The sequence below is a fragment of the Triticum urartu genome, chromosome 6A, assembly GCF_056163025.1.
Source record: "Triticum urartu cultivar PI428250 chromosome 6A, HENAU_Tu73, whole genome shotgun sequence".
NCBI lineage: Eukaryota > Viridiplantae > Streptophyta > Magnoliopsida > Poales > Poaceae > Triticum > Triticum urartu.
The window spans coordinates 515,263,391-515,274,937 of NC_141878.1; the positions used below are offsets into that span (position 1 = coordinate 515,263,391).

Here is an 11,547-nt window from a genome sequence, read left to right on the forward strand (position 1 = left end):
GTACATAAAAGAAAAATGAAAACTAAATGAAAAAGACGCTTCAAGATTGCACATATCGCATGAACGAGACGAATCCAAAAACATACCGATACTTGTTGAAGAAAGAGGGGATGACTTCCAGGGCATCCCCAAGCTTAGACGCTAGAGTCTCCTTGAATATTTACTTGGGGTGCCTCGGGCATCCCCAAGCTTGAGCTCTTGCCTCTCTTCCTTCTTCTCACATCGAGACCTTCTCGATCATCGAACACTTCATCCACACAAAACTTTAATAGAAAACTCGGTAAGATCCGTTAGTATAATAAAGCAAATCACTACTCTAAGTACTGTTGCAAAACAATTTATATTTTGTTTTTGCATTGTTTCTACTGTAGTATAACTTTTTCATGGCTTAACCCACTGATATGAATCGATGATTTCATCAAAACAAGCAAACTATGCATCAAAAACAGAATCTGTCTAAAACAGAATAGTCTGTAGTAATCTGAACATTCACCATACTTCTGATACTTGAAAAATTCTACCAAAATTAGGAAAAATAAAAAATTTGTATAGGAATACAGTGCAAAAAGAATCAGAACCATTTGACGTTCCAGGTAAAAATGTAAAATCACGCACTACAGCCAAAGTTTCTGTCCTGCACTGTACAAACCATCAAGCAAATGTAAACATCCTAAAGGCAAACCTTGGCACATTATTTTTATTTCTACACTTTATAAAAGCACACAACCGAAATAAATGACTCTCTAAAACTTCCGGGTTGTCTCCCTGGCAGCGCTTTCTTTAAAGCCATTAAGCTAGGCATATAGTGCTCAAGTAATGGATCCACCCGGATCCCAAGGTATATCAAAACCAATTTTAATTAACAATGATTTGTAATTTACTGGTGAGCACAAAGTAACATGTATCATGCAATGACAAAGTCTAACTCTCTTCCTATGCATAGGCATGTCATAAAAGAACAATTCATGCACACATAGTAAAGGCCAATGCATAGTATAAACAGTTTCTTGCAATTTTGTTGTATTGGAAACATAAAGAGGCGGAGATGTAGTTCCTCTCTCATAATAATTGCAAGTAGGAGCAGCAAGCACATGCATATTATATCTATCAAAATCATCATGTGTAATGGCAAAAGGCAACCCATCAATATAATCCTTAATAAGGGCAAACTTCTGTGTAGTCGGGAGAATTCAAAAAGATAATAGGACTATCATGTGTGGGTGCAATAGCAACAATTTCATGTTTAACATAAGGAACTATAGCAAGTTCATCTCCATAAGCATAATTCATATTGGCATCTTGGCCCCAATCATAGCAAGCATCACCAAAAAGGGATATTTCAAAAGAATCAACGGGATCATCATCATAGCAATCATCCTCCGGTAAGCACGAAGGGGAATTAAACAATGTATGAGTTGGAGGGTTACTCTCATTATAAGGTGGGCACGGGTAGCTAATCCGCTCTTCCTCCTTTTGTTCTTCGCTCTCCTCATCATCTTTTTCATCCAATGAGCTCACAGTTTCATCAATTTCTTCTTCCATGGACTCCTGTAAAATATTACTCTCTTCTTGGACAGCGGAGTAGTACTCAATATATGGTTCAACATAGGCATTAGAAGAATAATTATCATAGCAATATTTAAATATGGCAAAAATTTCAGATTTGTAAAGAGTAGCATCATACTTTTCAATCAAAGAAGCAATTTCGTAAGCACCCTTAAAAGCAACAAATTCTTCAATTTTTTGAACATCATAGTAACTATAAACACCCTTATCATAAGAGGATACGATTCCATTATCACTAAACAAACATTGGTAGGGAAGGTGTTTCTTAGGGTCTTCAGAACAACAGGTATAATCATATATTTCACATAAATTCCAAGCATAGCATTGCAAACGATGAATTTGATCCAGTAAAGTTTTCCCTTTTTCAGATATTTGGTGTCGCACAAAACAAGCATGCTCATCTAAAGATTTGCCCTCAACTAAGCTAGTTGGGGTTTCAGCACGAGCACATAGGGATCAAAGATGATCCAAGTAATAAGCTTCAGCGGTGTGATAGATTTTGAGTGGTTCTTCAACCATTGGTTTAGTATGTACAACTAATTTTTTTGGTATTTTGCGTTTCCTACTCATAACTAAAGATAGAAAACAACTAAGAACAGCAAATAAAAATTACTTAGTGATAAAGCAAACAAGCACACACGAGAATATTCACCCCACGCTATTGCTCCCCGGCAACGGCGCCAGAAAAAGGTCTTGATAACCCACAAGTATAGGGGATCACAACAGTTTTCAGTAAGTAAGAGTGTTGAACCCAACGAGGAGCTAAAGGTAGAACAAATATTCCCTCAAGTTCTATCGACCATCGATATAACTCTACGCACGCTTGACGTTCGCTTTACCTAGAACAAGTATGAAGCTAGAAGTACTTTGTAGGTGTTGTTGGATAGGTTTGCAAGATAATAAAGAGCAAGTAAATAAAAGGTAGGGGCTGTTTAGATTAAGAAACAATAAAGTAAATATAGCGAGTGTGGAAAAGTGGTGGTAGGAGTTGCAAAATTGTCCCTAAGCAATTGACTACTTTACTAGACCGATAGCAAGTATTATGTGGGAGAGGTCACTGCTAGCATGTCATCCCTGACTTGGAATTCTATGCACTTATGATTGGAACTATTAGAAAGCATTCGCAACTACTAATGTTCATTAAGGTAAAACCCAACCATAGCATTAAGATATATTGGTCCCCCTTCAATCCCGTATGCATCAATTTCTATGCTAGGTTGAAGCTTCTGATACTCTTGCCCTCCAATACATAGTCCTATCAACATACAACTAACCCTAGGGTGTGATCCACGTGCGCAATCATATGATGGGCACCAAAGGATAGCAACATAACCACAAGCAAATTAAATCAATCATAGCAATTCATCAACCACTGATAGGACAACGAGAATCTACTCAGACATCATAGGATGGCAACACATCATTGGATAATAATATGAAGCATAAAGCACCATGTTCAAGTAGAGGGTACAGCGGGTTGCGGGAGAGTGGACCGCTGTAGATAGAGGGGGGAAGGTGATGGAGATGTTGGTGGGGGAGAGAGCCCCCCTCCTTCTTCTTCTTCCTTGACCTCCTCCCTAGATGGGAGAAGGGTTTCCCCTCTGGTCCATGGCCTCCCTGGCATGGGAGGGGCGAGAGCCCCTTCGAGATTGGATCTGTCTCTCTGTCTCTTTCTGTTTCTGCGTTCTCAGATTCTTCCCTCTCACCGTTTCTTATATTCCCGGAGATCCGTAACTCCGATTGGGCTGAAACATCTGAATGCTATTAAGGAGGTCAAGGATTCCCTATCTCGCTGTTTTGAGATGAAAGATTTAGGAGTAGCGGATGTTATTCTAAACATTAAGCTATTGAGAGATGATGATGGTGAGATTACATCACTTCAATCTCACTATCTGAAAAAGATCTTGAGTCGCTTTGGCTATAGTGACTGCAAGCCCTCTCCAACACCATATGACGCTAACATGCTACTTCGAAAGAATCGAAGAATTGCTAGAGACCAATTGAAATATTCTTAGACTATTGGCTCGATTATGTATTTACCAGTGCTACAAGACCCGCCATCTCTTTTGTTGTTAGCAAACTGAGCGAATTTGTTTCAAAATCGGGAGATGATCATTGGAAAGCTCCAGAGAGAGTTACGAGTTATTTGAAAGGCACTGCGAATTATGGAATTCACTACGCTGGGTGTCAAAGGTGCTTGAAGGGTATAGTGACTCAAACTGGATCTCAGATGCTGATGAGATAAAGGCAATGAGCGGATATATATTCACTCTTGGAGGTGGCTCTGTTTCTTGGAAGTCTTGCAAGCAGGCCATCTTAATGAGGTCAACAATGAAAGCAGAACTCACAACACTAGATACAGCTACGGTCGAAGCAGATTGGCTTCGTCAGCTCTTGAATGACTTGCCGACTGTTGAGAAACATGTACCGGGTATCCTTATGAACCGCGACAATCAAACTGTGATCACGAAAATGAGCAGCTCAAAGGATAACATGAAGTCATCAAGACATGTTCAGGGAAGGTTAAAGTCTGTCAGAAAAATAAGAAACTCCAGAGTTATTGCATGAATTATATCCAAACGTCTAAAAATCTGGCAGATCCTTTTATTAAGGGTCTATCACATAATGTGATAGATGATGCATATAAGGAGATGGGTATGAGACCCACAATATAAGTTGTTCATAGTGCTAGCCTAGATTATGTGATTGGAGATCCCGTGAATTGGATGTGGAAAACAACTAGATTTGCAGAAAACTTGCAGTTCAAGGCCTAGTCCACTGTTCAAGTTGCTTACTAGCTAGTGTAACATAGAGTTCTAGGTGGAAGTTCAACTTAACAGCCTCCACTGCAGTACCGTATATAAAAAAAGTGTTTTGGAATCAAAGGCAATTTTGTGGATCTGGTGGGGGATTACTGTAATTTAATCTATTTTGGGCCGGCCCAATAGCATTTTTCAGAATTCCTAATAAATCCTAGAGGCCCACTTAGTCCATTCGTGCAAGGGAAGAGGTGAGACTAAAGTTTAGTCCCACATTGCTAGTTTGGTAGGAGTTGGACTTCCTTATAAGGGAGTGTGTTTCTTCATATGTATGAGGATGAGAACAAGAGAGATATTCACGCGCGTTCCTCCTCCGCCACCCGCCTCGTCACGACGCGCCGCGGGTTGCGGGAATGAGCCGAGCCGTTGTTTAAATTTTTGCCACGTACGACTGGTATACGGAAGGTCACATGGGAGCTGAAAAGTTTTGCTATAGTGAAGATTGAATACGAACTCTGCACCCTTCGGCTGCTGGCTGTTCGTTTCGTCTCTCTTTTGCTTTGCCTCCCGTTGCTACCTGTTCGCTTCCTTCTCCCGTGTCTATAAAAGAGAGTTTGCTCCTCTCCAGAGAGACACACCAGAACAACACCTTCCTCACGCCGCCGAGTTTCAGAGCACCGAGCTACTGCTACGATATTCCCCATCCCAGCTTGTAGCATGCACCGCAGATCGGGACAGTAGGCCTCCGAAACTCCACCTCTTTGAGTCATGTACGGGAGAAGGGCAATAAGGTTTTTGGGGAGTGCTATGCACGACTATTGACCTCTTCATCACAGACAACCCGTACACCGACGACTACTGACCTCTTCATCACGGACACCCCATACACCGACGACTACTTCACCAACGATGACTTCTTCCCCGAGTCGACGACCTCTTCGACAACATGGGTGACAACGTCAACGCTACTGCTACTGCCGCAGCTAAGTACGTGTTCATGTACCTTTTGTTGAGTACCTACTACAGTTTCTTCTACTAGTATCTGCTCTACATATATTCTGTTCTATTTCACATGTGCAGATGCTATTTGCTTTCTCTTTATTAGATTACATGGATTACACGGAGTATAATAATCATGTTTTATCTTATATTTCTATGGATCGAATTATATGATAAGTTGCTCATATTTTCAACCAGAAGCCCGGGGAACACGACGGCACTTCTAGAGACCAGCCGCTGCTCATCCCCCGTCCCCATTTCGGGTGTGAACCAGCCTTTTCCGAACTGCAATCGCGTCTTCTCACCGATCAGCCGAAGTCGCTCTCGACAGAATACGTGTGACGCTACGTGGCGTCAGTAGAAACCGCATCAAAGATTCAGGAGAGTACAATGACCATGAACGCGACAAAGCCGGTAGTATGCTGCACCAAACGGCAGCAGCCAGCAGGTGTGGAAGAGAGATTCGGCCAAGAAGAACTCCGCACACCTGAACCTGACCGGGGCCGACGCCATAGTTTCCTCACACTTCACTCCAGAGACCCCGCGCTGGCTGGACTTGAAGTCACCGCCAATCGCCAGGCAGGTCAAGTCCGGGATACCCCCGCCGCCGATCATGTTCACATGACAGGGAAACATACTGTGTCTCGAAGAGACTGGTAGTCGCAAAAGAGAGGATAATTATCAGCTGCCGAGTGAGTGAACTCATGACTCGGTCCAGCCCGAAGACTCAAGGTCCAAAGTCCAGGTCCAGACCTGGATCGTCGTCGCATTGGCCCGTCGTGCCTTAAACCACACGGTGAAAAGGAAAGAGGAATTTCGTACACTACAATGCTTTATTGAATGATGAGGTGCAGCAAAAGTTCCCATTGTTCTTTTCGTTTCGTTTATAGGTCCGGGTTTAATCACAAGTGGAAGGAAGTATGGTGGAAAGGAAGGTCGTCGTGAGGGGATCAGATCAGACTGAGTTGCATCATCAGTTGGAGACCGAGAGATCAGGCGGGGTTGCGGCATCAGTTGGAGACCATGCTCTCGGTCTCCTTGACGAACCCGTCGCCGGTCCAGTCCTTGTCCGACTGCAGGCCCATCCTGATGGCCTTCCGCTGCTTGATCGCCTCCTTCTGCCGCTGCACCAGGTCCGTGTGCGTCGTGAAGTAGGGGAGAGACGCCCTGCGACAACGAATTATCAGCGATCTTGTTCCAGAAGGCGAAAGTAATCAAGCACGTCAGCAGGAAGAGGGGGACAAAAATTATGTACACTTGAAACTTGAAAGAGGCAGCTCAGGAATTCTCTACTAGTGGGGCAGACATTTAGCACTGGACTACTGATGCTTCGGGGAAACTTCCTCCAGGCAGAGTAAAACAAGGCCAACTTGACAGGGAGTTGATCATTGCACGGTGCACACGGCTTTCAACTTGTACCGTTCATACATGGTGGGGCTAGGCATGCTAATCAGGCTATAGGAGGCATGATTAAGGTTGAAGGCAATAGCTAACCATGATTATTGCCCACACTTCCTAAGTCTTCCCTGTTGATGATTACCTTCCACCCATTTACGCAAAACCTTTTATTTTTCCGTTTTTCATGGAAAGTTGTTCTTTTCCGGTTTTAACAAGGGAATTCTTTTCCAGTTTTAACAAGGGGCATGCTCCTTCACTAATCCTGTCCTGTATCTGGTAACATGTGTAACAAAAAAAATAGCGAAGGGAACCTCCTGAGCTCTCATGTCGATGATCATCTACTACATCCAAAGCTCATTCGTTAGATTTCAGTAACACAATGGTGCTTGGAGGCTTAAAGCAAAGAAGTGAACGTTTAGAGGTAGCACAACATAGTCAAGTAGTACATGGTATCCTGATATGTACTGGAAAGAAAGGTAGTTCATCCAGATGGTTTCCAACGCCAATTCAACCACAAAGAAAAAACGGTGAAGGGGACATACCCTCGGAAATCTTCAATTGATGTAAAGTCGTGCATTCTCATAAAATCCTGCAACTCTGTACACAGCTTCTTCACAAGGCCATAACCATGCATCATTACACCTGTGCATACCTGTGATGAATAATCATTACTTCGTTAGTGACTCGACTGAAAATGATGTCTCAGAAGTACTGCCTACAGTATAACTAAAAATGTGTGTCTAAAAATGTGTACCGGCAGTACACATAAGGATGCACAACGCATAGAGCCACATCAGTCCCTTTGATCGGAAAATATGTTGCGTACTAAGTTCAAGAGCTCACCTGTACAGTATCTGCACCAAGTAGAATAAACTCAGCAGCATCATTGCCGGTTTCAACACCGCCAATGGCGGAGAGGGATCGACCTTCAGGAAATTCCTCTTTGATCAGTCTTGCTATCTGCATGACTTTCGCAAGTGCTATAGGGTGCACAGCTCTCGCAGAATATCCTCCAGGTGTGGAGTACCTGTGGAACAGAGTGTTATTTCAAATTGCTAGCAATAAATGGACATGCTCCAAAAAAACAACCCAGGGAACTGAATCTAACCCCTCCACACAAGGTTCTGGGCGCAAAGTTTTGAGATCAATTCCCATCACACTCATAATTGTGTTGATAGCGGCAATTCCTTCAGAACCTGACTTAAGAGCAATCCTTGAAGGCTGCATGGTGTTAAGACAAAAAATGAAAACATAAACAAATAAATATGGGTGAAATTAGCAAATATTCTTAGCGCCGTATAATGTACAAAAAGAAGAAGTATCATGGAGAGTCATGTGCAGCACAAGTGATGGCAATAATGTCAGTTTCCCTTATCAGTCCTATTCCAGGATGCACAATTAAACAAATAGAGATGCCAATGTATAATTGATGTTTCACTGATCACATCAGTACGAGTTATGATGCTAGACTTTGAGAAATGCCCAAGAAATGATCAACCTGGTAGCGTGGAGTAACGTGGCTAGCAATGTTGGACTGTGAAAGATTACCATATCTTTGGTGGGTATGAGAATTTACATGGAATGAGGATTAGGAGTTTGAGGATCGAACTCCCATCATTTTAGAAAGTTTGATTTACCTCAGCATTTCATGATGACCCACCCTACAGTGTCTTTGAAGATACAAATCAGACACTCACAGTTTCTGTCGGTCTTGCTAAAATGGACCTGAGACTAAAACCAGAATTCACATCCCTAATCCAGCAAAACCTCCCACCCTTTCCCAGTTGTTACCAAAAATCCAAGATATGTAGAACAAGACAAAAACTATCTTACACGAATAGTTTCATTATTATTTTCTAACAGCTAAGCTTCTGCTAACAGATCAACGAGTGTACGACCTGAGAACCAAACTACTAAGATCAATGCAGAGAGCAAACTAGGTATGTTTTCTTGGAAGGTACAAACTAAATATGTGGAAAGTAGCAAGGATAAAAACTAATTTAGGACTCATCATTTGTTGAACCATAGCAAGTGAACACGGAAGATTTGTGACTGCTAAGTACTCGATAGATGTATTATATGCAGAAGTAACCTGTGTAATATCTGTAATGTTAGGAGTCATCTTAGACCAAACAGGCACGGTGGCCTTCTCATTTATCCAACCAGAAACCTCCTCTAACAAGGCACAGTCCTGTCCAACAGCGGCACCCATTTTTCGCTCAGGCATGCCATGTGGGCATGAGAAATTTATCTCAAGAGCATCCTATTGAATGATAAAATAAAACAGATCAGTAGTACTTCATTATCATGACTCTGAAAAAGTATGCACCAAAACACAGAGTATGAAAAAGTTACCACTCCAGATTCCTCAACACGTTCAATAAGCTCATGCCATGCTGCTTTGTTGTATTCCTCCATTATTGAGCCAATGAGTATCCTATCAGGGTATTCCTTCTTCAGTTGCTTGAACTCGTTAAGCATTGTCTCGAGAGGTCGATCACTGATAAGTTCAATGTTCTGCCATCCAATGATAGGACTCTTGGTAGATCCATTAGGATCTGCCCTGAGCCGAGCATAGCGAGGAGTTACATTGATAACTTTTCCAGCATCCAAGGACACCTACCAGTCATAAATTAAACCAACAGTTAGCCATAGTGTTACGTGAAAAAACAGAGACCATTGCATGCCATTGGTGGAACTGATGACTGAGTAGGTTCAATGCAGAGTGGTATCAGCAATGTGAAAGTGATGATTGTGACCGTCTAATGTACAATGGGACCAGTGACTAGTTAAAGCTTCTTTCTAATATTTAGTACTGGGAATAAATGTTCATCGGAAAAAAGTTGGGACACCTTACTCTAAAAGCAGATGGACATGTTTCAGGCAAGTGGTTTGTCAGGAAAAATAAAAAAAAGCAGAGCTTAATCCATACAAAAATGTGATCTACAGGAGTCTAATGACTAATGTGGTCGCAACAAAGAAATTCTCCTATGATCTGCAGCAAAACAATTTTTAACCAGACATATTACTGTCTTAATTCTCATTTCGGGGCTACATAATTAAGATCCATCCCCAACCCAATGAATCTAATGCGGACCAAACACACGGTTTCTGGTGGTCACCATCCACCTGGTCTGGCATCAACTTGTGAGGTTAGGATCTACTGCTTCTCCAGAAGAATGAACTGGCCTCCACTCCACATCCAATCCAAATCAGAATCATACGGCCAAAACGCAATGCTGTTAAGCAGTCACTTCACATCCGGGGTGATCTAACACGGTTCTCTGAACTGCAGCACATAGATCCTATCCTATCCTATCCGTGCGCACCGCGATATTAACTTGTCCAGAATCCAAGGACACCTGCCAGTCATAATTTAAACCAACAAAAGACAGACCATTAAATGTCATTGGTGAAACTGATAACTGATGACTCCGTAGGTCCAATGCAGAGTGGTGGTATCAGCAATGTGAAAGTGATGACTGTGACAGACTAATGCAGAATGGGACAGGTGACGAGTTAAAGATTCCTTCTAATGTTTAGTAGTGGGAGTGAAATGGAAAAACTTAGAACACCTTACAAGAGGTTTGTCAGAAAAGAGAGCAGAGCTTAGCCCGCACAAAAAATGTGATCTACAGCAGTCTAATGTGATCTACACCAGCCATATTACTGCCTTATACAGTTCTCACGCCGGCACTACGTCATAATTAAGATCCATGCCCATTCCCCAACCCAGTGAATCTAGCGTGGACCGAGCACAAGATTTCCGGCGGTCATCACCCAGCTTATGAGGTTAGGATCTACCGCCTCTCCAGCAGATTGAGCTGGCCCCCACTCCATATCCCACCCAAATCGGAACCACACGGCCAAACCGCAATGGCGCCAAGCATCCGAGGCGATCGAACCGCAATTTCCAGAACCACAGCACGTAGATCCTATCCTACCCGTGCGCGCCGCAGAACTGAAGGAAGACGGCGACCGCGTGACGCAAGCAGCGATTCATGGGAGCTAGTAATGAGCAGTGGTGAGAGGGATTACGGTCTTGGCGATGACGCCGCCCCAGCCCTCGTCGAAGGCGCGCTTCATGACGGTGTAGTTGGTGCCGGGGGGGCCGGAGCCGATCACGAACGGGTTGGGCATCTTCAGCCCGTTCACGGTCACGGACAGGTCCGGCTCGCCGGCGCCGGAGGCGGAGACGCGGACGGACGCCGCGCGCCGCCGGCCGGGCAGGCGGAGCGGCGGCGAGGCGGTCGACGACGGCGAGGCGCGCAGAGTCAGCGACTCCATTGCTGCTTTCTCTCTGTCTCTTTTTTTTTTCTTTCTTTCTGTTTTGCGATGTGAATCTGTGGGGAGTATCACGGATGAGGGAGAAAGGAACCTCTTATAACGTTTTTTTAAAGTTAGTGTGGGATTACGTGATGGGGAAAGCCCTTGCGGGTTACGTGTTGTGATTGAAAATGCGCCGCATGATAATCGACTAATCCAGCAACCAAACTACTGTATTGACTTTTGTTAATGCTTGTATATGTAGACTTGTTTTGGTTACTTTTATGGAGTGTTGGTGACTTTGAAAGTGCTTTTCTGAGTTCGAGCTCATGTGAGCTCGTGTGAACGGGAAATTGAAAAAGAATAAGAAAAGTTAAATAATTCTGAATTTTTTATAACTTTGTACTAAACCAATGATAATATGGATCAGAGGTAGCAGCGAACATTGAAGAATGTTTTCATTGCTCATGAAGTTTCATCACTAGATGAGGTTTGTGGAAGACATGGGAAAAAATTGATGCTCCAAAATGATTTTTGCTTTTGAAATAGCGTATTCGGA

General features: G+C 43.1%; 1 protein-coding gene across 1 annotated transcript; it reads right to left on the bottom strand.

Moving 5' to 3' along the window:
* Window positions 1–6,138: 6,138 nt before the first annotated feature.
* On the bottom strand, window positions 6,139–11,088 carry PYD1 (pyrimidine 1). The gene is made up of 7 exons (XM_048679889.1): window positions 10,761–11,088; window positions 9,078–9,341; window positions 8,815–8,985; window positions 7,831–7,943; window positions 7,566–7,749; window positions 7,265–7,374; window positions 6,139–6,491 (listed from the first exon to the last, which is right to left on the bottom strand). Exons 1-7 carry the CDS (start codon window positions 11,007–11,009, stop codon window positions 6,335–6,337), a joined length of 1,248 nt encoding a protein of 415 aa, XP_048535846.1. The 5' UTR covers window positions 11,010–11,088; the 3' UTR covers window positions 6,139–6,334.
* Between the last annotated feature and the right edge of the window lie 459 nt (window positions 11,089–11,547).

What these genes read in the sequence shown, in the direction of transcription:
- PYD1 (XM_048679889.1), bottom strand. Translation starts at nt 11,009, where the DNA reads ATGGAGTCGCTGACTCTGCGCGCCTCGCCGTCGTCGACCGCCTCGCCG. An exon ending in CCAGAACCTTGTGTGGAGGG is followed by an intron (nt 7,750 to 7,830) that starts GTTAGATTCAGT and finishes TCTGTTCCACAG; the next exon opens with GTACTCCACACCTGGAGGAT. An exon ending in TCAATTGAAGATTTCCGAGG is followed by an intron (nt 6,492 to 7,264) that starts GTATGTCCCCTT and finishes TCGTTGTCGCAG; the next exon opens with GGCGTCTCTCCCCTACTTCA.